General features: G+C 63.5%; 8 protein-coding genes across 8 annotated transcripts in view; 6 read left to right on the top strand and 2 right to left on the bottom strand.

The window, feature by feature from the left end:
- Positions 1-305: 305 nt before the first annotated feature.
- F751_5528 (hypothetical protein) lies at positions 306-1,812 on the top strand (the record flags this gene model as incomplete). The annotated part of the gene is made up of 3 exons (XM_011397383.1): positions 306-496; positions 667-1,025; positions 1,298-1,812. 3 exons carry the CDS (start codon positions 306-308, stop codon positions 1,810-1,812), a joined length of 1,065 nt encoding a protein of 354 aa, XP_011395685.1.
- Positions 1,813-2,403: 591 nt separating this feature from the next.
- F751_5527 (Glutamyl-tRNA reductase 1, chloroplastic) lies at positions 2,404-4,198 on the top strand (the record flags this gene model as incomplete). Its single annotated transcript, XM_011397382.1, has 2 exons — positions 2,404-2,632; positions 2,838-4,198. 2 exons carry the CDS (start codon positions 2,404-2,406, stop codon positions 4,196-4,198), a joined length of 1,590 nt encoding a protein of 529 aa, XP_011395684.1.
- A 1,079-nt stretch (positions 4,199-5,277) lies between these two features.
- Positions 5,278-6,842, top strand: F751_5526 (Putative oxidoreductase GLYR1; the record flags this gene model as incomplete). Its single annotated transcript, XM_011397381.1, has 5 exons — positions 5,278-5,400; positions 5,678-5,954; positions 6,097-6,215; positions 6,346-6,500; positions 6,638-6,842. 5 exons carry the CDS (start codon positions 5,278-5,280, stop codon positions 6,840-6,842), a joined length of 879 nt encoding a protein of 292 aa, XP_011395683.1.
- A 637-nt stretch (positions 6,843-7,479) lies between these two features.
- F751_5525 (hypothetical protein) lies at positions 7,480-9,628 on the top strand (the record flags this gene model as incomplete). Its single annotated transcript, XM_011397380.1, has 7 exons — positions 7,480-7,967; positions 8,150-8,294; positions 8,470-8,553; positions 8,722-8,796; positions 9,017-9,091; positions 9,205-9,388; positions 9,579-9,628. 7 exons carry the CDS (start codon positions 7,480-7,482, stop codon positions 9,626-9,628), a joined length of 1,101 nt encoding a protein of 366 aa, XP_011395682.1.
- A 401-nt stretch (positions 9,629-10,029) lies between these two features.
- On the bottom strand, positions 10,030-12,008 carry F751_5524 (putative mitochondrial carrier C8C9.12c; the record flags this gene model as incomplete). Its single annotated transcript, XM_011397379.1, has 6 exons — positions 10,030-10,317; positions 10,495-10,608; positions 10,834-10,997; positions 11,290-11,485; positions 11,721-11,825; positions 11,916-12,008. The coding sequence occupies 6 exons, from the start codon at positions 12,006-12,008 to the stop codon at positions 10,030-10,032; spliced, it is 960 nt and encodes a 319-aa protein (XP_011395681.1).
- Positions 12,009-12,523: 515 nt separating this feature from the next.
- Positions 12,524-13,179, top strand: F751_5523 (hypothetical protein; the record flags this gene model as incomplete). Its single annotated transcript, XM_011397378.1, has 3 exons — positions 12,524-12,573; positions 12,671-12,881; positions 13,036-13,179. The coding sequence occupies 3 exons, from the start codon at positions 12,524-12,526 to the stop codon at positions 13,177-13,179; spliced, it is 405 nt and encodes a 134-aa protein (XP_011395680.1).
- A 1,371-nt stretch (positions 13,180-14,550) lies between these two features.
- On the bottom strand, positions 14,551-17,722 carry F751_5522 (Kinesin-like protein KIF2A; the record flags this gene model as incomplete). Its single annotated transcript, XM_011397377.1, has 9 exons — positions 14,551-14,872; positions 15,537-15,692; positions 15,887-15,989; positions 16,124-16,230; positions 16,369-16,484; positions 16,724-16,958; positions 17,142-17,225; positions 17,397-17,515; positions 17,663-17,722. The coding sequence occupies 9 exons, from the start codon at positions 17,720-17,722 to the stop codon at positions 14,551-14,553; spliced, it is 1,302 nt and encodes a 433-aa protein (XP_011395679.1).
- A 1,258-nt stretch (positions 17,723-18,980) lies between these two features.
- Positions 18,981-24,348, top strand: part of F751_5521 (Leucine-tRNA ligase, cytoplasmic) — a gene marked incomplete at both ends in the record, with an annotated part of 8,331 nt that continues 2,963 nt past the window's right edge. The window contains 16 exons of the mRNA XM_011397376.1: positions 18,981-18,998; positions 19,142-19,238; positions 19,340-19,428; positions 19,587-19,673; positions 20,143-20,274; positions 20,438-20,529; positions 20,752-20,824; positions 21,056-21,236; positions 21,465-21,594; positions 21,725-21,863; positions 21,977-22,039; positions 22,303-22,431; positions 22,619-22,699; positions 22,939-23,034; positions 23,209-23,440; positions 23,750-24,069. Of these exons, the coding sequence (XP_011395678.1) occupies positions 18,981-18,998; positions 19,142-19,238; positions 19,340-19,428; positions 19,587-19,673; positions 20,143-20,274; positions 20,438-20,529; positions 20,752-20,824; positions 21,056-21,236; positions 21,465-21,594; positions 21,725-21,863; positions 21,977-22,039; positions 22,303-22,431; positions 22,619-22,699; positions 22,939-23,034; positions 23,209-23,440; positions 23,750-24,069 (1,959 nt within the window). The remainder of the gene's footprint in view (positions 18,999-19,141; positions 19,239-19,339; positions 19,429-19,586; positions 19,674-20,142; positions 20,275-20,437; positions 20,530-20,751; positions 20,825-21,055; positions 21,237-21,464; positions 21,595-21,724; positions 21,864-21,976; positions 22,040-22,302; positions 22,432-22,618; positions 22,700-22,938; positions 23,035-23,208; positions 23,441-23,749; positions 24,070-24,348) is intronic.

Here is a 24,348-nt window from a genome sequence, read left to right as displayed (position 1 = left end):
CAGAGGAAAAAAACACCGATATCTTCTTACAAAGTTATAGATCTCTAGTCCTCGATAGCTTGAGGTCCTGGATCTGTAGGATCCGAGGCTGCATCTCGGCCTAGGTAGGATATGCTGCTCCTTCTTGAACATGCTGGACACATTGAGTCTCGCCCAACATGCACAATCCATACCCAATAAATGTACGCTGGACATGTACCGATGCCGCGATTCGCCTTGTGCACTTCGGCCCGACACGGGATCTCGCATCTACCGCAGGCACTTACGCGCGATCTCGACCTATCACCCGTGAGAGGTTGTCCGACATGGCGCAAACGAGACCGTACCTGGTTACATGTGCTGCGATCATGGCCCTGGTCCCCATGGTCAGCGCCGGACTCTGTGCTCGGTCCTCGGCCGTGCTGGACGCCTGCAGCTCCAGGCTCATGGAAGGGGAGGCCGGCCTGGAGCGCTGTTGCTCCCTCCTCCAGGCCCACCAGCTCCACGGGTGTCTCTGGTGAGTGCTCGAACTGATGTGGAGTGGTTGCACAGAGGTCAGGGATGGATACTGGTTTGTGTGGTGTGCATCCTGCATGCCCAGCCACCTCCTTCCTCCCATGCGAAGGAGCAGGAATCCCACTCTGACCCAGCCCTCACACCCTCCCCTCCACCCCCCAAAACCCGCAGCCCCGAGTGCGAGACCGGGGTCGGTCTGGTGTCGGCGCTGGGGGTGCAGTCCCTCCAGGCCCTGGCCCCCCTGGTGGGCGCCTGCGCCCAGAGCAGCCTGGGCGCCCAGCAGCTCGCCGACATCCTGGCCTCCCTGCCCCTGGAGACGTCGCTGCCCAGGGCACTAGCTCTGCAGGGCGAGTCCGAGACGGCCGCTGGCGTTTGGGGCCTGGAACCCGGGACTAGACTGGCTGGCCCCTCCGGCCTGGGGGCCGCCCTGGCCTCCGCAATGCGCCACCACGACCGGACGGAGGGCCGGCGCGGGGCCGAGGACGGCAGGAGGGCATACTCTGCCATCGACCTTCGCATGCAGGGCACAGGTGTGTTTGTATGTGTGTTTGGGAGGGGATGGGTGGGTGGATCACGGGTACGGACGGAAGTGAGGCCCCTTGCAAGGGGTAATGAAGTCCTGGTCGGCCACGCCATGGAGTCTGCTGGATTGTGGAGTGTTGAGCCGGGCCTTGGCGATTGCATTGCACTGCATCCCACCGTCCCACCTCCACCGCTCCCTGATCAGCGCTCGCCTGGTCGCATAGCCGAAGCGTGGCTCCTTCCAGACCCCCTTCCCCGTCATCCCGCTCACCCCACGCAGTGGATCTCCTGCGCGAGGTGCTGGGCGTGCTGCGCAGCCTGGCGGACCCGGAGCGCGTGGCCGGGGGGAGGAAGGTGGGGCTGGAGGCCCAGCTCCCGCGCCGCCTGATGCTGCGGGCGGCGCATCGCCTGGACGACGCCGAGAAGGAGCTGGAGGGGCTGCGGCGCGGCGTCGGGCGCCAGGGCCCCGACGCCGCGCCAGGGGCCTGCTCCTGCCGGCGCCAGGCAGCCTGGTCTTGGCTGCCAAAGGGGCTGGTGGCCCTGCGCGACGACCTCTGCGTCTTCGCCTGCTCCCACCACCGCCTGCTGACCCTGGCGCTGGTGCTGGAGGGGGTGGCGGCGCTCTGCCTCACCATGTACTGGCTGGGTGCGCACGGCACGGACGCAGAGGGCGAGGACGCCGCCCGGCGCCAGCGTGCCACAGAGGGGAAGCGCGGCGCGCCCGCCGGCAGCATCGTCCGGGCGGCAGAGCACGCCGCCGACGACTGCCGCACGCCCCTCCTCTCCTCCTCTTGAGGGCGGGAGGTCTACGGCACTGCCGCCGCCACGAGTGCGGGGATGGCTGGCCCCAAACCCATCGAGCTACCCACCTTTTTAAGATGCCAGCTGGTCTGGCCCCTTGTACCGTGATCCTTGCACGCCTGCAGCCGACCCATTATTTATGTTGCCCAATGAACATGCCACCTATACGTTTTGATGTAAGCACCTGCACGATCTGTGGTAGAAGGCGGAGGCGGACACCCCCCTGAGGCAAGAAATCTTGGATGTAGGATCATTGGAGACCCATCCGCGACAAGCAGTGCAAGGCATAACCCGAGAGCGGACGGTTCCAAAGGCTCCACCGATACATCAAGAGCAGATGGCATTCCCAGCCGAGTAAGAGATCATTCCCTTCACGACTGCGATAGATTTCGGGCATGCGAATCTGCGACGTGAAAATCCTGTGGGTCCATGACAAAATCTTCCGGCGCTTGACCCCGGCCGAGGCCTGATCACAAATCACACCCTCACAGGCAGACAATGCCCCGAGCCCCAACCCCACTCCCTGCATCGTGGCTGCGTTTTAGGTTTCCTTATTCCACCATAGACACGTGCATGGCATCAGTCATGCAGACTGCGGGCTTGGGGCTGCAGTCCCGCAACGACATGCTGTGTGGCGTGTCGGGGCAGTGGACCTGTCCGCAGGCATTCACTGCCCTGCGCCAGGCCCGGCCTGGGCGGAGCAGGGCATGCAATGTGCGGTCTAGCGCTGAGTTCTCGGTAAGCCTGCCGGCGTCGCACCTCCAGTCCTCCCAGCGCGCCCTGCAGATGCTGAAGGCCACCAAGGGGCTGAACCGTGAGTGGGACCGGGGCGGGGCTGGAGGTCGATCATTAGCGCCCTCGTCGCGTGCACATGCCTGTTGGTTCGGAGCATTGGGCGCCGGGCCGACCCGTCGAGGCTCGATCTGCTTGCCGACCACCCGGTCGGGGCTGCTCCCCCTCTGCCACGCATACCCACACACCTCCGCACCCCTCTCCCCGCCTCCCCTCCCCTCCGCCAGGCTATGCCATGGAGAAGAAGTCCAGCATCATCGCCATCGGCCTGACCATCCACTCCGCCCCCGTGGAGCTGCGCGAGAAGCTTGCGGTGCCCGAGGCGGAGTGGCCGCGCGCGATTGCGGAGCTGTGCTCCTACCCCCACATCGAGGAGGCGGCTGTGCTGTCCACCTGCAACCGGCTGGAGATCTACCTGGTGGGCCTGTCCTTCCACCGCGGCGTGCGCGAGGTGGAGGACTGGCTGTCCCGTGCCAGCGGCGTCCCCCTTGCCGACCTGCGCCCGCACCTCTTCCTCCTGCGCGACCGCGACGCGACGGGGCACCTCCTCCGCGTCTCTGCTGGGCTGGACAGCCTGGTGCTGGGGGAGGGCCAGATCCTGTCCCAGGTGAAGCAGGTGTACAAGGTGGGCCAGGCCTGCCCCGGCTTCGGCCGCCACCTGAACGGCCTGTTCAAGCAGGCGGTGACGGCGGGCAAGCGCGTGCGCACCGAGACCTCCATCTCCGCCGGCGCGGTGTCGGTGTCCAGCGCGGCCGCGGAGCTGGCGGCGCTCAAGCTGCCCGCCCCGGGCCTCCCCGCCGCGCGTGTGTGCATCGTGGGCGCGGGCAAGATGTCGCGCCTGCTGGTCAAGCACCTGGCCTCCAAGGGCTGCGGCCGCGTGACGCTGCTCAACCGCTCGCTGGCGCGCGCCGAGGCCCTGGCCGCCGAGTTCCCGGATGTGGAGTTCCAGCTGGGACTCATGCCCACGCTGCGCGACGCGGTGGCCGCCGCCGACCTGGTGTTCACCGCCTCCGGGTCGGAGGAGGTGCTGGTGGGGCGCGAACTCCTGGAGGGCCTGCCTCCGGCGCCGCTGGACGGCGTGCGCCGGTTCGTGGACATCTCGGTGCCGCGCAACGTGGCGGGCGACCTGACCCCCGCCCGCGACGCGGCGGAGGTGTTCAACGTGGACCACCTGCGCGAGGTGGTGGCGGCCAACAGCGCGGGGCGCGCGCGTGCTGCGGCGGAGGCGGAGGAGCTGCTGACGGGGGAGCAGGCCGCGTTCGAGGCCTGGCGCGACAGCCTGGAGACGGTGCCCACCATCAAGGCGCTGCGCAGCAAGGCGGAAGCCATCCGCGCGCTGGAGCTGGAGAAGACGCTGGCGCGGCTGGGGGAGGGCATGACCAACAAGCAGAAGAAGGCGGTGGAGGACCTGACCAAGTCCATCGTGAACAAGCTGCTGCACGGGCCCATGACGGCGCTGCGCTGCGACGGCGCAGACCCGGGCGCGGTGTCGCAGACCCTGGCCAACATGGAGGCGCTGGAGCGCATGTTCGACCTGGCGGCCAGCACACAGGAGGCCATCCTGGCCGCCGCCGCCGCGCGCAAGTAGCGGTGGGATGGTTGGGGTGGGTCGGCCGGCCGCGCGTGCCCGGGCGCGGAAGCGCGCCGGGTGCCTGGCGAGGCCTCCTCCTGCGCCTCGAGCGCCTCCAGAGGCACCGCGCCTCTGGAGGCAGCGTGCCCGGCCGGGAGGCCCCGCAGGCTCACGGCGCAGGGCCGCGAAGCAGCTCGCCAGTGGTCCCTGCCGGCAGCGGCGCCCTCTCTCGCCCTTCAGAGGGTCGCCAGACCGCCTATCACTCACCCTCTTGCACCTCCGAGAAGACCCAACTGGAGAGCTGCAAGTGTGAGGCGCACCGCGAGACCGAAAACTAGTATGACCTGCTGGCACCGGCAGTGTGTAGAGCAGTGTAGAACGAGGGGAGCTGAAGTGTGCGCCACGCCGAGCCCCCTTCCCCCTCTCCATCCTTCCCTCCCCCCTTGAGAGCACCGCCTCATTTTTGTATGAAATCCCCCGGCTGCAGTGGAATGAGCCACAGGCCCCTTCTTTCATTGCTTGGAGCTTGCTTGAGTTGGGCTTGTAAGCACTGCACTCCACACCTGTCACATTGAAGAGTCGGGCGATGCCTGGAGATCCGATACTCCAGCGCGCAAGCAATGGCCAAGGGTGTCAGCTGCTCCTGCGACCACCTGGGACCACATCCTTGATGGGAGCATGATAACCAACTGTGGATTGCTCCATTAGCACGGCAGTGACCTTGTACCCCTATCTGGCTCGCCGTGTTGTGCCGTCGATCGCTCATGACCGTGGGTGTGCAGGCCGGGTGCCGACCGGGGCTCCGCCTGCGGGCTCCATGCCTGGGACCCATCCCCCGCCGGGCCCTGCCCTGCCGCTCTCGATCCCTGTCGACGTGTGCACTGCAGCGCGCCGATGCTGCTGATGTCCGCATTGGGTTCCTGGGACTGGGCATCATGGGCAGGCCCATGGTAGGGTGGACGGGAGCGTGGGAGGGACTACGTGGAGCAGGGGACATGGAGTGCAGGCCTGGGCCTCGTCCATGACGAGGCAGCCACAGGGTACAGTCAGATGCATTCCCAAACCTAGGACGATCAGTTGCTGGCCATGCCGCCTGCATGATCACCTGGACCCACTTCATGCCCTTGCAGGCCCTCAACCTGATTCGAGCGGGGTATGACCTGGTCGTGTGGAACCGCTCCCCAAATGCATGTGATGACCTGGCAGCTGGGGGAGCCAAGGTGTGTCCATTGTGGATGTGCGGTGCAGTCACAATGCTGGCCCTGCCAACCGCTTGATTGGCACAAGGGGGAGATTTTGGGAGTTCGTGGGACCTGAGACGCTGTATCACCGGCTTGTGCCTCCCAGTGGCGCCCTGGTCTGCCCTTTGGCGAGCCTGAGGCGCCTCTGCCATGGATGCCAGAGGACCACTTGGCTGGTGCACCAAGGCCATGCTTCCTAGCACCTGAGCTCACCCCTCAGCCTGCCTTTCCCCTCTACCGACGCTCGGCCACGCAGGTCCTGGCCAGCCCTGCCGAAGTGACCGCCGCCGCAGACATCACAATCAGCATGCTGTCGGATCCCGGCGCCGCCAGGGAGGTTGCGCTAGGGTCGCAGGGAGCGCTGGAGGGTCTGTCCCGGGGCAAGGGCTACATAGACGCCTCCACCGTCGACGGCGGCACCTCCTGCACGATTGGCGAGGCCGTCCGCGGCGCCGGCGCCTCCTTCCTGGAGGCGCCGGTGTCGGGCTCCAAGGGTCCGGCTGAGCAGGGCACGCTCATCTTCATGACGGCAGGTGTGTTGGGCGATTTAGAGGTGTCGCAAGGGGTTTGGTTGACGCAGTCCTTGCCTGCATCAGCGCTGCTGGGAAGCTTCTCCTGCTTGCTCTGGTGGAGAGCATGAGACACGACCCACCAATGTCCACACAAACTGCGCAGGGGACAAGAAGCTGCATGATGCAGCTCTGCCGCTGTTTGAGGCCATGGGCAAGACCTCCGTGTACCTCGGGGAGACGGGGTCGGCGGCCAAGATGAAGCTGGTGGTCAACATGATCATGGTAGGGAGCGGCAGCGAGGGAAGGGGGGGGGGAAAGATGGCAGCACAGGCGGGCCACCTGCGTTCCCGAATTAGCTGCAGAATGGCGTGGCATGGTCCGAGAGATCCGGGACGCTTTACCGCTTCCGCAGGGAAGCATGATGGCGGCGCTGGCAGAGGGCCTGGGGCTGAGCAAGAAGGCGGGGCTGAGGCAGGAGGACCTTCTGGCCATCCTCAACCAGTCGGCGCTGGCATCCCCCATGATAGCCCTCAAGGCAGGAGGAGGATGGTTTTGCTGGGCATACTAGTATGGGGGCGATCTGCTGCATCATGCAGGCGTTCATGGCAGGTTCTAGGGTCTGGCTGCCGACTCCACCCTCTCGCGGTTGCACGCCGACCATGAAAACCCACAGCCCTTCCTCCTGTCCACAAACAGGGACCCAGCATGGTGGCAGAGCGCTTCGACCCCGCCTTCCCGCTCAAGCACCAGCAGAAGGATCTCAGGCTGGCGCTGGAACTGGGATCGGACGCCGGGCAGTACCTGCCGGTGGCCGCGGCCGCCAACGACTTGTATCTGACCGCACGGAATCACGGGGCGGGTGACCTGGACTTCTCGGCCGTGCTGCGGGCGATCCAGCGCAAGCAATAGAGGGTATTATTTGTTCGACGTTCGGTCATCGCAACCTTGCCACTTGCTGCTGCTATCTGGGGGGTACCCACACAGTGCCAGGGGATGTGCAAACTCAATTGGACAGGCCTATGCACGGAGAGGCACAGGTGCAGTGCCCCCTTTGCCTGAGGCCATCCCGACTTCCACGAGGGCAAGGCGTGCTGAAGGGAAGGCGGCCCCCTAGATCTCCATCTACCTGCCCTTACGAAGCCCCACTTCATTCTAGCCCAACCCCGGCCACTCAGTCGTGCATGTCTCCTGACCTTATGGCAGTAAATATGTGGTGTCATTACTCCTATACCACGCGATAGATCAGGGCGCGGCATGGCGACTGCCATGATCGCCGGGCCGGCGTGGGGCGGTCGGGGAGCCAGCCGGGCTGTCCAGCACCCAGACTGGACGCCCTCGATTATGGATCGCACACATCTGCAGCATTCCGATCGTCTCATGCGGCAAAGGGTAAGGTTTGAGGGTCTGCGATGGGCAGACCAGGTCTCCTCGTGCACGACAGGGACGTGCTCAGGAGGGGTCCCATGCCCATCGCCCCGCCCCGCCTTGCCTCCGCTCGGTCGTGTGCATACCCCACCAGCAGCCCCACCCGCCCTCACTGCAGCGAATGCACGCTGGGCCCCGCAGCATCGTCACGCGGACTGGCCCCCTGGACTTGCCCTGGCAGCCGCTGGGTCTTGGCGTCCTGGCCGGATACGTGCTGGCCATCGTCATTTCCCGCAGGGCAGCGCCTAGGCTCCAGACCCACACGGCCCTGACGCCTGAGGACCGGGGCGAGGCCGAGGGAGGGCCGAGGGCACGCATGTTGCATCGCGTGCGCCGTGCGAACGCGCACCGGGTGACGGACCTGGAGACCCGGCTGCGGGCCTCCGACCAGCGGGCAGCGGCGCTGGGCGAGGAGGCGGCGCAGCGTGCGCAGCAGGTGGCGGACCTGCAGGCGGCACTGGAGGCGGCCAAAGGCCGGCTGGCGGAGCTGGAGGCCGCCCTCAAGGCGGAGCGCCGGGAGGCCGCCGCCTCCAAAGGCCTGCTCCGGGCGGAGCGGGAGAGGACGGAGATCCTGGAGAAGGCGCGCGCCGCGGCCGTGAGGGTGCGCTGGTTGGGTGGTGGAGGAGGTCTGCGGGGTGCTTTTAAAAAGAAGTAGGGGAGTCGACTGGTGGTCATAAGGTATCTCCCGGCTGACCGCGCAGTTTCCGGCCTGTCGTCTCCTCCTCCTGCCTGCTTGTCTGGGGCGACTACAACCTTCTATCACTGCCCTCTCCACACGGAGTGAGCATCAGTCGAGCATGTGACATGGCGCAGGACACCTCAAAGGTGCTGGGGCAGCTGCGGGACGCCAACTTCGACCTGGAGGATGCGCAGGAGGAGGTGGAGACGCTGAGTCAGCGTGTAGTCGAGGTCGAGCAGGCGCTGCACCATGCACAGGTGCGGGGCGAAAGGCGATGAGGCGTAGCGTTCCATGCCCTTGTCTTGCGGCACCTGGCGGTGCACCATGCTCTTGTGTGGGGGCGATTCATGCCGGCATGCATGAAAGCCTGACCAGAGCCTCTCTGGTGCTCCGCGCCTGGCCTCCCTCAGCCCCCAAAGCCCTCCCACTCAGACGCTACACCGGCTTGAGGTCAAGTCTGCGGCCGACCACGCAGCTCAGGTCATGGAGCTCCGTGCCGAGCTGGAGGAGTCAGAGGTATGCATAGCCCCCTAGATTCATTGGGGAGGAGCCAGACGGGGGCAAAGTAATGAGGCCGGGCTCGGAGCTGGTGTCCGGCAAGAAGTGTCCAGGAGAGCCTGCTGGCAAAGCTGGCACTGATTCCTAGACGCATGCCACACTCATGGATCGTCTCTTCCCACACAGGCAGCACAGCACGAGGCGGAACTCAGACTCAGGGAGGCGCTGAGGGTCCAGGAGCAGCTGGAGGAAGACACGCAGGTAGATTTATGGTGCGACTGAGGCTGCCGTGAGAGTTTCTCGTGGGGCCTTGCCGCAGTCATGATGGGTCACAAAGTTGTTGTGTCTCCCATCCAATCTTGAGAGGAAGCACAACATCCTGGGCATCCACTGAGCCTGCAAGCCACGTCGCATGTCTTTCCCCCCATTACAATGAAATCCTCATGCGCTCTCTACGCTTGTGCTGCCCCTGGCTTCACAGCTGGCCACGCAGGATGCCAAGTCGGCGATTCGTCAGCAGGTCGAGGCCCACGAATGCATCCGCAAGCTCCAGCACGTGAGTCTGGCGCTTTCTTGTTTCCAAACGTGCACAGTCTCCATCCCGCCCATCGAAAGTTTTGCTGTGCATCTGGCATTGTGCCAGTTTCCCACTCCCAATTCATGCCACAGGAGCTGCAGGAGAGTAGAGCGGCAGTTGAGCAGGCCGTCGCCAAGGCAGCTGCGGTGGAGACCCAGCTGGAGGAGGGCGTGAAGACGGTGGCCCCAAAGTCCACGGGCCGGCCACGGGGCCGCCCAAGGAAGACCCCGGCGCCCAAGGCCCCCCCTGCCTCTGCTCAGGCTCCTGCTGCAGCCGGTGAGGCTGGAGGGAGGGGGCGGGGTGTTCCCCACCTGCCGCGCCCCACCAGGTGAAGGCGGGTTGGATGCCAGGTAGTGGACGATCATGCCCGTCGTGCTGCCAGGCTGGGCGGGCAGCGTGAGATGAAAGCAAACATCTGCAATGTGAGCCAGATCCCCCACACCCTGACGCTCTCCTGTACCCCCAGGCACACCTGGCTTCTCAAGCAAGGAATCCCCCGGACCTGAGAACCCTTGAGCGGAGCCTGGCGTCTCCTCGTCGCACATTTCCCCCCTTGCTTCTCCAGTTCCTCATGGAGACACACTGCCCACTGTCCCTAGAGCAAAAGTGGAGGGGCTAGGTGTGCAAGTGGGAGTCGCATGCCCTGTTTTGGCCAGGGAAGCGTTGGGTGGGAAATCGACACAGGTTACAGCGAGGAACCCAAAATTCTTCAGCGGGGAGATGAGACGAGCAAGAGGAGGTCGCCGGGAAGGTGTAGAGCAGCATGTCCCAGCGGCAGCAGAGCTGTGACAGGTGCAGGCTCACCCCTGGGGAGCAGACAGGGGGGAGTTGCGGTCCCACCAACAGCGCTGGGTGCGTGGCGTGGTTCCAGCTTGGGACTGCGAGTCACGCTGTCAGCTGAACCCCTGCACAGTTCATCAAGCCTGGTCCGCCACGTCATCCCCCGCCAGGAAAGTCTTGCATGTCTCGTACACGCCCCAGCAGATGGCCGCGGCCGGCGCGTTGAAGAGCACGCGGGGCCGCCAGCCACTCCACAGCGCAGCGGCGCCCTCCTCGCCGGCGATGCGCCGCATGACCGGGATCACGGACATGGTCTGGTACCGTGTGGCGCTGCCCAGCCCCTCCAGCTGCAGCCGGGTCTTGACCACGTCCAGGGGCGTGGTGGCGGCGGCGGCGGTGCCCCCGGCGATCCCCCCCGCGACGAACTGTGTGAAGGGGGGTCGAATGATGGGTTGCGGGGGGGTTGCAGCTATGGGCATTGAGGCCGGGGGGCATGGCAGGCGAGTGCCGGGCAGACCTCGTCCATGCGCGCCCCTGCACCTCCTCACAGGCCATACCATTTACCCCCCCCACCCCCTCCCCACCCCCCAGAGGCTCGCTACCTGGACTTTGAGGCCTTCTTCCTCCTCGTCGGCCGTGCCCTCGCCCACCAGCAGCTTCTTACTGGATTCATATAGCATGAACTGAAGGGCCGTGTAGGGCACATTCATGACCAGCTGCACCCAGGAAAGAGCGGGATGGGAAGGAATTGATAGCCTTACTGGGCAGGAACTTACGGCAGGGTGCAGCACACTGCCTGAGCCAAACATCCTCGGTCAATCATCACTCCACTGCCAGGCTGCACCGGCTCCCATGCAGGGTGTTGCGATCTGAATCTCCACCACAGCGCCGAGCCCAGGGCTCCATGGCAACGCGTCCCAGCTGCTGAACCATCCACCCACCGTGGTCCAGTAGGATCTGTAAAAGGCCGACAGGCCCTCGTGTCGGTAGGTGGACTTGGCGCAGTGAAAGATGTTGCGATAAGGGCTGTGGGACACCTGCATCCGCTGCTTCACCACGTCCCACGGGGTCATACACGCGTCGTTCACGATCGTGGCGGTGGCGCCTGAAGGGAGTTTGGGAGGGAGGGCGACGAGGCTCCGAGGCAACCATACGGACGGCAGGAAGAGGGGCAGGTGCCCAACACGAGGGAAGACAGCCAGGGGTAGCCTGGGGTTGGCAAGGGGCGGCGCAGCCCCCGTGGGAAAGCAACAGAACTCAGGGGTGGGCCAGCCCATGTCTGACAATGGGAGGAAACAACTGCTCCAATGACCCAAACCCACTGCCATCGCCCCGGCAGCAGTCCTCACCCTCCCTCTCCTCGCCTCTCGTCCCATCCGTCGCCACCGAAAGCCCACCTGCACCCGCCGTGGCAACGAGCTGGTGGCCCTTCCGGTTGCCGCCATACAGGTGCTTGGCCTTTTCATATGTGGCAAAGTAGAGCGCGTGGCCGGGTCCGGCGCCAAGGGCCATTGCTGTGACTCCACGATACAGCCCCGCCACGCCTTCCCGCCTCAGCACCGCCCGCATCGCGTGCCTGACAGACAGGTGCAGCTGCGCAGGCGGGGGATGCAGAGGCATGAGACTGCTTTGCTCAGGGCAAGAATGTGATGTGGGCAAGGCACACCCGCTGCGGCATCGGACCAGATCAACACAGCCTCAGGTGCATCGCGCGTCGAGCCGTTCGCGTCCCTGATAAATCATCAGTCCTGATCAGGAGGCAGACAGTGACAAAATGGAGATCTGCGTAGACAAAAATGGGGCCATGAGCACCAGGGTTGATTCTCACCTGCTGCCCCGGGTGGGCCAAGGCCTGCATGCGTGTCTTGATCGTGTCCACTGGAAACATCACGACATGCTCCCCGATGCCAGCCAGTGCTCCTGCCATCATGTGCTGTGGGCGGAGTGTAATGTTGAGGCTGATCAGGCAGCAAGCCCGGGAGCTGCCTGCGTGCGACTGTGGCTGCTCCTGCTGGGTGCTCACCTGGTAAAAGGGCAGCCCATCATACACCGATTCTCCATCATCCTGCCCACTTATGGAGGCTTCAGCATCCATGCGCGCATTCATATCAGGCATGATGGGTATGGCGCAGGGCTCACAGCTCCGAGTCACCCCCTTCCCTTGGGTCCGACACGGGGGCTGACTACCGGGTGCCGGCGGGTGGGCTCTCAGCGAGCGCGCAGGAGTTTGATCGAGAATGAACGTTTCAGCGTGATTAATGGCACCTTATGTTAGCACTGAATGTGGAGGCGTGCGCAGCATGGTGAACAGCGTCGTCAATAACCCTGCGCTATATGACGTCGGATCAACCGCGCTTGTCGACAGTGCGCGCCGAGAGAGGGCGCGCCAGCTGAGCCTGATGTCTCGTGCCTGATCCGCTCTTCTACTAGCGTGCTGATGATATTTTCGACTACTCGAAATTTCTTTCTGTTGGCATTCAGGGCTCTCGAACGGCTTGAGTTGTTCCCCTATGGCAGGACCCTGGTAGCAGGTGGCGCAGAGGAACAAGGAGCCAAAGAAACTCATCACTAACAGTCCTGGGTAGGGATCGTACATCCCAAAACATATCCCTGCCAGCTTGAGTAGCAAGCATGGTGAAGAAGGGGAAGGGACGGGAGCTGAATCCAGCTGATGCATTCAGGTACGAGGGAGAAGGAATTACCACGGTCAAGCGACGAGCAGGAGGAGAGCTCCGCAGACCTTGCAAATCTCATCCTGTGCCGCCTCCGAACCTGCAGGAAAACACAGAGGGCCAAAGAAATTGCACGGAACAAGAAGGAGAGGTCACTGCAGCGAGATGCCTACTCCAAGCGGGATGATCCTGAGAGTCTGAAGGAGCAGCTGAAGGAGGTCATTGCAGCAGAGCAGGCCGGCAAGTCCAATCCGACGTTGCGGCTGAAGAAGAAAGCGCTGCAATCAGCATATGAACAGGCCATCAAGAGGCAGATGGTGAGCATTGAACCCAAAAACTTGGGACTGGGGCACTCAAGTGTAGGGGGGATCCCTGTGCTGCAGCTGCCTGGGAGAGGCCATGGATAGCGCACTGGAGTCGAAGACCTCTACCACTCCTCATGACTGCCTTTCACCCTACCTCTCACTGCAGGAGGAGAAGGCCTGCATCAAACTGGCCCCCGGAGAGGCATCCCTGGCTGCATCAGAGACCATGCACCGACCTGAGGATTCTGTGTATTACCACCCGACCTTGAACCCGCTGGGTCTCCCACCCCCCGGCAAAGCTCAGCGGTAGGTGCTGGGGTGAAATGGACTGGGGTGCGGGACAAGGACAGGCTCTTGACGGATTGGCCTCGCACCATGGAAGCGCATGTGCAAGACTGCAGGGTTCGTGTGATGACCCACCCCCTCTGCAGGTACAACACGCCAGCAACCCCGAGCAGCAGCAGCGCAGCGCCCTCCATTCTTTCCGTGCCAGTCCCAGCGCTGCCACCCTTGCCGGCGGGTCCTGCCCCAGGTGATGGTCCCTGCAGATGCGACATGGAGCTTCTATGCAATGCTCATGGCGTCTGAGGCCCTGCTCGACCCCTCAGGTCACAGCAGTGGCTTCACCGCTTCAAAACTCCTTCAGCCTCGCCCCCCGAAACCCTCCCCCCCGCCCCCCTTTGCATCGACAGGTGCTCCGCTGCCGCCGCCGCCTGGACCTCCCCCCGGGGTCCCAGTCCTGCCGCCCCCTCCTGGTCCGCCTCCGGGATACGTCTGCGCCCCACCCCCTCCAGCCCCTCCACTGCCGCCGCCACCAAATGGTCCACCTCCTCTGCCCCCGGGAGGGCCCCCGCTCCCTCCTCCGCCCGGACCGCCCCCCCTCGCCCCTCCGCCCGGGCCCCCGCCTCACCACCTGCAGCATGGGGCCCCTCTGCCCCCGCCCCCGGGGCCGCCTCCCGCGGGGGGAGGGATGCCCTGGGCGGGGCAGGCGCTGCGGGCCTCGATTTCGCACCAGGCGCAAGCTCCGAGGCCTCCCCCGCCCGCGGTGGCCCAGTCCGCCAAGGGCCCCGCGGCAGCTGTCATCTCTGGGAAGTCCACTGTCGTGCCCCTGCCCAAGGCCCACCAGGACAAGAGAGGTGTCGTGGAGTGGAGGATGGGAGGGGGGCGGGCACTCCTTCAGGGTGCTCGACGACTGCATGTGGTGGCTGCTCTGCCGGTCTGGGTGTGCGGTGCCTGCAGGCTGTGGGATCGCCACCCCACCCACACCCATCCGCCCGCCCCGCAGTCACGAGCATGGTCCCAGCGACGCTCATGGTGCATCGACCCTCCGCCGCGCCCCGGCCCCGGGCAGGCGCCCCCGGCCGCGCCGTCCCCGGCCCGGGCTTCGGCCTCCTCCCCCGCTCGGTGACGGCCCCCGCGAAGACCGCCGCGCCCGCGAGCGCCGCACCCCCGCCCTCACTGGACGAAAAGTACGCCGACTTCATGAGCAGTCTGAAGGAGCTGGGCGCCGTGTAATCGTGTGTCTGGGTGGCAAGGCTACAGAGCGAGTGGGCCAGGGGAGTCGAAGGAGACGGGCAGGGTTGCGGGTGCCCGCGCTGTCGGAGCCTTTCGGTTTCCTCGCTTCGGGCTCGCTGGCACAGGACACCCCCCTCCCCGACACACACACACACACTGGAGTCCCTCACTGCTGCCCGGCGCCACTCCCAGCCCTGGCGTGCCGCTCCAGGGTGGTCTGCACCAGGCGCCGGAACTGGGTGACACGCAGCTGCAGCGCCGCCACCGCCGCCGCCTTCTCGGCCAGCAGGCCCGTCAGCTCGGCCGCGTAGGCCTCCACGTCCCCCGCCGCGCCGCCGCCGTCCAGGTCGCCCAGCAGCGCCATCTCCTCCCGCACGTGGGCCATGGAGTCCTCGATGTGCTGTCGGTGCGCGGCGACCAGCTCATCCTCCGCAGCCATCAGCGCCGACAGCTCCGCGTCCAGCGCCGCGTCGGCTGCTGGGGCAGTGCTGGTCGGGTCGCGCGGCGCCGGGTGGGGAGCGACTCCCGGGTCGCTCGACGTCGCGGCGGCCAGGGCAGGGGCCGGCGGGGCGCGCCCCTTGTCCGCCTGCGGGCCCGGCGCTTGGTGTGCTCCGGGCGCGTCCCGCGGCGTAGGCGCCGCCTCGTGCCTTCGGGGTGGCTCGGGCCGGGCCGCTGCGATGCTGTCCGGGTTGTGCGTGGGGACAAAGGCCTCCTGGGCGGGCGCCGCCTCGCCCGTACCGCGCTGCTTGGATCGGGTGGTGATTCCGCGCGCGGGGACCAGCGGCGCCTCCTGCGGGGGGGGCCTGGGTGCCGGGACCCCGGCCGCAGGCGCGGCTGCGGGCGCCGGCGCGGCCCGGGGGGCGGGTCCAGGCTGGCGCTGTGGGGCAGGGGTGGGCGCGGCGGGGGGTGCCTGCAGCAGGCGCGCCAGCTGCGCGGCCGTCTCCCCGATGGCGGGCGCTAGCGCGGCGGGGACGCCAGGTTGGGGCTTCCGGATTTCTGCAGGAAGATTGGTGTGAGGAGGACAGTGGGTGCACTGCTTGGCACGGCACTGGGGTTCATTCCGCGGCTCGAGCACTCCTCGCACCCGCCAGCTCACAGGGGCACCCTTCCGCATGCCCCCCCAGTGAACATGCCACACCACAAGCAACCCACCCTTGACTCGATCGGCGTAGCGCAGGGTGTTCAGCGTGTGCTCGCAGGAGGAGGAGCGAGGGGGACACATTGGCGATCATCACCGTCCGCGCCGCCTTGCCCATGAAGGAGTCGCGCAGGACCTCCGTCAGCTTGGAGCCGCGGAAGGGGATGTGTCTGCGCAGCGGCGTGGCGGGAGGGGGGCGCAGGTGGTTTGTTTCCGTCAGCATCACCCCACCACAGGCTGACACCCTAGACCCAGCAGGCAGGGCGTCCAGAGGCCAAGGCGTTGGGCCCCGTGCTCGGCGGTGGGCGGGGCCGGCAGGTCTTCCCCACCCTCGAATCAACCCCCATCTCCCCACTCGGCGCACCGCGCGTCGCTGTCCAGCGCCCGGATGCACTCCTTCAGGGCAAGGAGGGACTTGTTGATCTCAGCGCCCTCCAGCCGTGTCTGCTTGTCGTTGTCATATGTGTCTGCACATGGGGCCCGGGGCTCGAGGTGGCAACCCCCCCACGATGCAGCTCGGCCCTGACGCACGTGATCGCATGTCAAGCATGACCACACACGCTGCCCAGTCCAACATCACCACTGCCCTTCCCACACCCACCGGCCCCCCGCTCCGACCCCGCCAGGTCGATGAAGGTGAGCTTGCCCACCACCGGCCTCTTGGGCTCGTTCCCGTTCCGCAGCGCAAACACCATGATAGAGTGGGATCTGACGAGGGCATGAGGGTGGATGGTGGATAGGGAAGGGGTGAGGCGACCCAATGGTCGGAGCTTGCACGCGGCACGCCCTGGCAGACACCCACATGAAAGCCCAGAGCGGCTGCCTAACCACTCTCGTGCCCCTTACCTCGATGACTCATCGTTGGCCCCCGTGCTGCCTGTCGAGCGGGAGGCGGCGGCGTGCTCCACGAGCTGCTGCAGCACATCCACGTCGTGCACATCCACCTCGCGCAGCCCAACGACCTGGATAGAAAGGGTGACTGGAGGAGGTGTGGCGGGGCATCGGGGAGGCCTCAACTTTAAATCCCTGGGGCCCACGCATGACCAACATGGGTTCCTTGGCATTGACAGTGGTCCAGGGTTGAGATTCCATCACAACTGCGATGGAGCAAGTCCCCCATGACCTGTCCCACTCTCGTGGCTCTGGCATGAACTTCTGCCCCCTGAACATCACAAAAGCGCTGCCCTTGCGACCGACTGACCTGCACCCGACGCTTGCCGTCCTCCCGCACTTCCAGCTTGTTCCGCGCGTTCAGCAGGTCAAACAGCTTCCCGCCGTAGATCTCATAGCAGCTAACGTGCAGCCCCACCCCGTGAAAGTCGGGCGTGCTCAGCACCGACAGCACGTCCACGGCGGCCCGGAGGGGGAGCGGCTGCATGGTGTACGTTTTCCCACTCCCTGTCTGGCCGTATGCAAAGCAGGTTGCCTTCCCTCGTCTGTTTGGGGGAGGCGTCGATGGCTGAGCATTGTAAGCTACTGGCTGGGAAGAAGAGGATCGACAGCCATACGGTGGGCACGTCCTTGCACAGCAGGATATGCCACAAGGTGGGCCCGACGCCATTGTCCCAACCAACTCGCATGCCCCCCCGGGGATGTGTGCAAAAGAAACTGCGCCGCACCGGAAGATGGTGGAGATGAGGGGCTGGATGGCGGTGCAGTAGAGGGCATCGTTGTCCACATCCTCCCCAAACACATCATCGAATCTAGTTCATGTTGATGTGAATTTGGATGGCAGAGAATTAATTTGAGAAGGGGCGGAACATGGTACAGATCAATTATTCCGGTGTAGACCATTCCAGCATTGCAATTGCTGCTCATGTCACGCGAGCTCTCTTTTCTGTCTTGCAAACAAAGCCTTCTCAAACTTTTCCTACCTGAAGGTGTGCCTTTCAGTGAACTTGGTGAGATCCACTTTCTGCTTCGGCTCGTTCACATACAGCGTCGAGGTGGCACAGTCACACTCCAGCACATCAGAGTCGCCACGCTCTTCCTCCTGTGCTCCGGCAGGGGAGCAGGGTGGTTGGGCACCTTGTCACTGAGACTGCAAGGACACGGAGGCTCACCTAGACGCAGAGGGCCAGAATGAAACCTCAGGAGCACCCGTGATCCCCACTCAGCCCTCACGTGCGCCTCTGCTCACCTTGCGATTGAGGGGCCTCTTCCTGACAATCACTCGGATTTTTGGCGGGTCTGGAGCCATGAAGATGGGGTGGCAGTCCAGACTGCTATGCTCTGAGGCAGGCGAAGCAAGGGTACCGTCCCCTGGGGCTGGGCTCGTCATGAATCCCTGACTCGAGAAGCCTTGCAGATCTATGTCCTGCGTACACAAGCAGATGTAGCAGGGTGAGGTATCCAAAGGGATTGGTGAGTTGTGGAGCACCAACACCACCAACTGCACTATTTTTGTTGGAAGTTGAAAGAAACAAAGGACACAGGTCCCGCGGTCCAACCTCTGTCAGGAAGTCGGAGTCATCGGCCTCCAGATCTACGAGGGCTGTCTCCCCTAGTCCAGCGCCATGCCTGCTTGCATGATCAAAGATACTCCAAGTCCAGTGTTCGTTTTCATGCTCCATCCAGATTCTTTGCTGGCGTTATTTGTACTCAAAGGCGCAAGCCAGTCCACCACTTTCTGCAGACATTCATAATATCCCAGGTTACCACTTGCACAACTCACACTGCCATCCCCTGTCACAAGTCACACGCACCTCCTGTCATCCAGTGGAGGGGTGGCCGATTCGCTGGCGCCTATGGACTGGATCAGTCGGAAGAGCGCCTGCTTGTCTTGCATATCGTACACACCATATTTTTCGTAGTCCTGCACGTCCGCACGGGGTGAAAGCGGTGATCTGAGCAATGATTACACACCGGCGTCCAAAATCATGACGGATCGCGTGCCGCCCGAATGTGTCGCGACCAGATCATCCCTACCCCACCGACTCCGGGGTGGGTCTAAGCGGTTGAGTACCTGGATCAGGAGACATTTGAACCGCTGGTAGCTGAGTTCGGCAAAGCAGGGAGTCAAATGGCCCAGACCTGCGTCATGGAGTACATTCTTCACCGACATTGTCGGCAGCGAAGCCGGGAGGGGGCTGCCAGGGAGCCAGTACTTGAAGGGGCGCCCCGACAGACCGAGTCCGAGCAGCGGCCAGATCCTCTAATGAGTGACGGGATGATGCGGAACTCGGGCTAAAACAATTTCGATACTTCACTGGCAGGTCGAAGCCGGCATCATGCTGGATCGCGAGTGGAGGACGAGGGGGAGGGGAGTCCCAGCCGCTTGAGGGCGCGAGGTACCAAATCAGCACGGGGCACTGCACGCGGGTGTGCAGACGACCGGCATGCTTCCAGGTGCACAAGGCTCGGTGTTGAGGTCTCCAAATCCCTCTTTGAATTGCAAACGTCAGGCAGCAGGAGTGGCGCACATTCTGCTAGGTGGTTTTTGAGCAGCGTCATTCAGCATGGCGGAGGTCACGGAGGTGAGATAGGTCCAAGCCCAAGATCAGCATGTGTATACGTATTTTGGAGGTTTGACGATAACTCATGTATCAATGGCGCATTGAAACATGATAGTCATCTATAAAGTGATCCCTCCCACGTCACCCCCGTCCCATCGCGCCAGCCATACAACACTGCAAAGCGCGACTTCTTGGTGAAGATCCAGGAGTCCTCTCAGAAGAAATGGGAGGAGGCCAAGTTGTTCGAGGTAGACGCTCCGAGTGAGGGTAAGCGCTCGGTAGAGGACGGGGTGCATGAGTCGCCAAGCCTAAGCATGACCGTATACCAATGAGCTCCTTTCATCCTGTGCCACTCCCTGCAGGTGAGACAGTGGAGAAGTTCTTCGGGAACTTTCCCTACCCCTACATGAATGGGCTGCTCCACCTGGGCCATGCCTTTTCTCTTTCCAAGGTGTGCCTGTGGGTGCTTTGAGTTGGGAAAGTGCAGAAAGTGGCTGCGCATCTGGCCAGGTGTTTGACAGGGTGTCTCATCCTTGAAGTAAGATTACCCCAGGATTGCATACTTGCCATACAAAAAGCTGACGACGTGCCACCTCCATACAACTGCAGTTGGAGTTCGCATCAGCCTACCATCGCTTGTCAGGGAAGAGGGTGCTCTTCCCCCAAGCCTTTCACCTGACCGGCATGCCAATCAAGGTGAGCGGAGGCAGGAGTAACAGCTGTTCAGCGGTCAGACTGGAGGAGCACAGAGTGCGGCATGACAACTGCAATAGGCATGAAGGAAAGCGCCCCTTCCATGGTCTATAGCCAAGTCTTGGGCCTCCATGTCACAGGCCTGCGCCGATAAGCTGAAGGGCGAGATTGAGAGAGCTCAAGCGCCAGAGGAAGCAAAGCCTGTGGTTGCTGTCGTTGCGAAGGTGCACTGGAGGAAGGATGCGTGCAGGATGAGGCAGGAAGGGTCAAGCCTGCATGATGGGTTCCTGCTGAGCACTGATGCGCTCGTAGGTAGTGGGGCTCGTTACGAGTCTTGCTAATCGATGCACTGTACAACGAGATGAAGCTTGCCAGTGTTGCATAAGGACTCTGTCTCCTGCAGATCGTGATGACGATGGAAATCAGTGGTGCTCTGTTGTCTAGGACCCCTCTCAGCCCCTTCAATCTGCAGGCCCCAACAGAGAGGGATGACCCTTCCAAGTTCACAGGGAAGAAGAGCAAGGCCGCTGCCAAGACTGGGCCAGGCAACACTCAGTGGGAGATCATGCGGATGAGCGGCATCCCTGAGGAAGACATCCCCAAGGTAGTCTTGGGTTCTAGTTTGAGATCAAGAGCAGGGGGCGCTGGCACCCAAGGGAGGCGCCCATTACTGGAGGCCTGGTGCCCGAGTGTGCCTCGATGCGCCAAGCAATACTCGAGTGCACGCAGCTCAAGAGTGCATAACCTTCCTCCCCACACTGCTGCAGTTTGCGGATGCCAAGCATTGGCTGCAATACTTCCCGCCCCTGGCTGTGCGAGACATCAAGGCAATGGGTTGTGGGGTCGACTGGCGCCGCAGGTATGGGTTTATACCGCGGGGTGGGGACGGAGGTCATTTGGGAATTGCAAGTGCAGACTTTGCCAAGGCCCCAGGCAGGACATGGAGTGTGTGTCTGTGACTTTCACACGCAGCTGGGGTACAATTCAAAGTAGCAGCCCAGTATGACAAAGTGACATGGCAGGTGCTGCGAGAGATGGCCTCAGACTGTGCTCATGCGAAATCCTCCCCAAACCCGCGCAGTTTTGTCACTACGGACCTGAACAAGTACTACGACTCCTTCATCCAGTGGCAGTTCTGGACCCTGTACAGCAAGGTACTGCGAGCCGTGTGGGCTCTGAGATGCCGGCAGCCGCTCCAGCATCCTGCACCTGTCCCTGCATGGCTTGAGGTGCTCCTGTCCTGCCTGGCTGCTGCACATTCCTCTCCATTCTTGGTTGCAATGCACTATCCCCTGCTTACTCCTGCTTACATCATGCAATTGCCTCCCAGCAAGGGCATATAGCAATCTCAGCATACGCCCAACTCCTTCCATCCTTCACCTCAGGGCAAGATCGTGAAGGACAAGCGCTACTCCGTGTACTCGCCCAAGGACGGCCAGCCCTGCGCCGACCATGACCGCGCCACGGGCGAGGGCGTGGGTCCCCAGGAATACACCCTGGTCAAGATGAAGGTGCTAGAGCTGCGTGGAATACTGGCAGCTCTGGAAGGTGCCTTCAATGCTGTTGGTGGGGAGTGGAGTGGGGTTATGCGGTGATGTTCAAGAGCACCCTGATCAGATGCGCTCTCTGGAGATCCAGTGGGAAGCAGACGTTCAGGCTGTTGTCGCCATGCCTTCTGAGTGGTTGCTTTTCTGGCAGTGCTCCTCTCAGGAAAACCCTTGCCCGAGCCTGCCTCTCCCCACCCTAATCCTGCTGCCCCCCACCCCGGCTCCCCACTCACCCTGCCATCAACAGGCCAGGGAGATGTGTTCCTGATGGCGGCCACGCTGCGCCCAGAGACCATGTATGGCCAGACCAATGCCTGGGTCCGGCCCAGCGACCCCAAGAACCCCGACTCTGAGGTCGGCAAGTATGCCGCCTTCAGGTGAGGTGCCTGGAGGAGCTTGGAGGGCGAGGCCAGGCCAGGCAAATTGTTGGTGTAGCTGCATGCATGAAAGCAAGAGAAGGCACCGTGCATGCTCGATGCCCCCAAACCCTTCACACCTCCCATGCAGGGCCAAGAACGGCGAGATCTTTGTCCTCACCGCTCGCGCCGCGCGCAACATGTGCTTCCAGGACCTCACCCCCGAGAACGGTGTCGCTGAGAAGTTGCTGGACCTGGCGGGGGAGGACCTGCTGGGCTTGCCCCTCCGGGTGAGCGTGTTGATTGGTGTCGAATGTGGTGTGAGAAGTGATGGGACATGCAGTGTTATGTGGCGCCCTGCGTTCTCACCCCTCAACCTCAACCCATGCTTCCCTCCCCATAGAGCCCGCGGGCGACGCACGAGCGGATCTACGTGCTGCCCCTCCTCACCATCAAGATGGACAAGGTGGGGTGCGCGCATGGGGGAGTGTGGTGATCCTTCCGGGGATCCTGCCTGTGGACAGGCGTCAATCAGAGTTTGGGACGTCATGGTCGTGTGTGCTTGAATGGTGTGCAGCGCTGTGTCTTGCACTCAGAGTCCCCTCTGTCAGGGATGCAAAGTTGGCGCCAAGCGCCTGCTTCGGTTGTTTCGCAGCTTTTCAGAGATCTCTTTAACCCCCCCCTACTTTCTGTCCCACCGACCCACACCCTCCTGCCCCCACCTCACAGGGTACCGGGGTGGTGACCAGCGTGCCCAGCGACTCGCCCGACGACTATGCGGCGCTGCAGGATCTGGTGAAGAAGCCCAAGCTGCGCGAGCTCTACTCCATCACCGACGAGATGGTGCTGCCCTACCAGGTCCGATCCTGCTGGGGAAGGGGTGTTTGGGAGGGTGAAAGGGCATGCGTGGGCAGCTTCCTGCAGGATGCAGGTCCCACGGCACGCGCCGGCAGGTGTAGCGTTGGTAGCATCAGCGCACAGGCCCTCCGGTGCCATGACCGCGCACAATCCGCATCGCTGCCGCACTCACTGCCCGCGCCTGCAGGTCATCCCCATCATCGATATTCCGGGCCTGGGTGACCTGGCGGCTGTCAAGCTGTGCACTGACCTGAAGGTCCAGAGCCAGGTATGCACAGAGGCAGGCTTCGTAAGGCGGGGCAGGGGGGTGGCGGGTATAATCAGCCAACTTGCAGCACGGTGCCTTGTGCTCTGGGGGGCCCCTGCTCGAATCCTATGGCCTGCCTCAGATGGGAGGCTCGACAACTTCACCCAGAGAGGCTTTGCCTGAGGGCCTGACCCCCCTTGGCTCAGCCTTGGCCTCATCAGGTCCCCCAACTGCCCCAACACTGCGATCCCCACTCACAGAACGACACAGAGAAGCTAGCCAAGGCCAAAGCGGAGTGCTACCGCCGTGGCTTTGACTCTGGCGTCATGCTGGTCGGCACCTACGCCGGCAAACCGGTGTGTTGATGGTGTTGGGATGGAGTGTATGGGGGTGGCTCAATGATGAGCGCGCCAACTGCTACGAGCACTGCAGTCTAGTTGACGATCCCGCTACCCTAACGCCCAATCCTGATCTTTCGTAAACATCGTCACCTACTGAACGCAAATGCCTGCTTCTCCATCTTCTCACAGGTGAAGGAGGCCAAGGACCTAGAGAAGGCAGACCTGATCCGCGCCGGCGACGCCGTGCCATACGCGGAGCCGGAGAACCCGGTGCGGTCGCGCTCCGACGACGACTGCGTGGTGGCCCTGACCGACCAGTGGTACATCATCTACGGCGAGGAGGAGTGGCGTGCCGCCGCGCAGTCCTGCCTGGAGCAGATGCATTGGTACGACGCCTCCGGCCCCTCGGGGGACAGCATCAGTGAGTGGCGCAAAGGGGGCAAGAGGGAGGTTGTTGAAGAGTGGAGAGGTTGGGGGCTTTATGAGATGTGAGGGGAACCCATGAAATGTCTTGCACAGGTGCAGAGCACAGTCACTCCTCCCTGGTGACCTGGGCAGCGCAGCTCAGTCCCTGATATTGCGGGGGCCGGGTGGCCCTGTGTGCTCCTCGCCCATGCCTGTCTACCTACGTTGCTGTTCTCGAGCACCTTGCCACCCCCCCTTTGGCTCTCCAGTCCCCCACACCCCCTGCCCCCAACCCTCCACCTCACCACCCCAAAACGACTTGCAGCCAAGGGCCAGTTTGAGCACACCCTGGGCTGGCTGAACCAGTGGGCCTGCTCTCGCTCTTTTGGCCTGGGCACGCTGCTCCCCTGGGACCCAGAGTACCTCATCGAGTCCCTCTCCGACTCCACCATCTACATGGCCTACTACACCGTGGCGCACCTCCTTCACGAGGGCGACATGTATGCTGTGAGGTCGGGACCCGTGGATGTCAGGGACCTGACCAACGAGGTGTGGAACTACATATTCCTGGGCGGGGAGCTGCCGCGTGACACGCCCATCCCCCGGGACCTGCTGGCGCGGGCACGCCGTGAGTTCGAGTTCTCGGTACCCCTTTGACCTCCGCGTCTCCGGCAAGGACCTCATCCAGGTCAGCGTGTACTCTATTCTGGGAGGGATTGTGGGGGGAGTTGGAGGGGGGGCCTGGCAACACTGAGGGGGGTGGGCTGAAATGTGCAGGCTATGCTGCCAGGGCTGTGATGAGGCAGACAATCGCTGAAAGAACTTGGCGTGCCCCTCCTCTCTGCAATTCATTCGTTTCACTCCATCCGGCCCCTGCTTTCCTCATCCCACACAGACCCCTCCCCCCCACCCGCCCAACTCCCC

This window comes from Auxenochlorella protothecoides (assembly GCF_000733215.1).
Source record: "Auxenochlorella protothecoides strain 0710 unplaced genomic scaffold scaffold65, whole genome shotgun sequence".
NCBI classification, from domain to species: Eukaryota; Viridiplantae; Chlorophyta; class Trebouxiophyceae; order Chlorellales; family Chlorellaceae; genus Auxenochlorella; species Auxenochlorella protothecoides.
The sequence above is the reverse complement of the archived record's forward strand: the minus strand, read 5'-3'. Positions and strand labels throughout refer to the sequence as shown.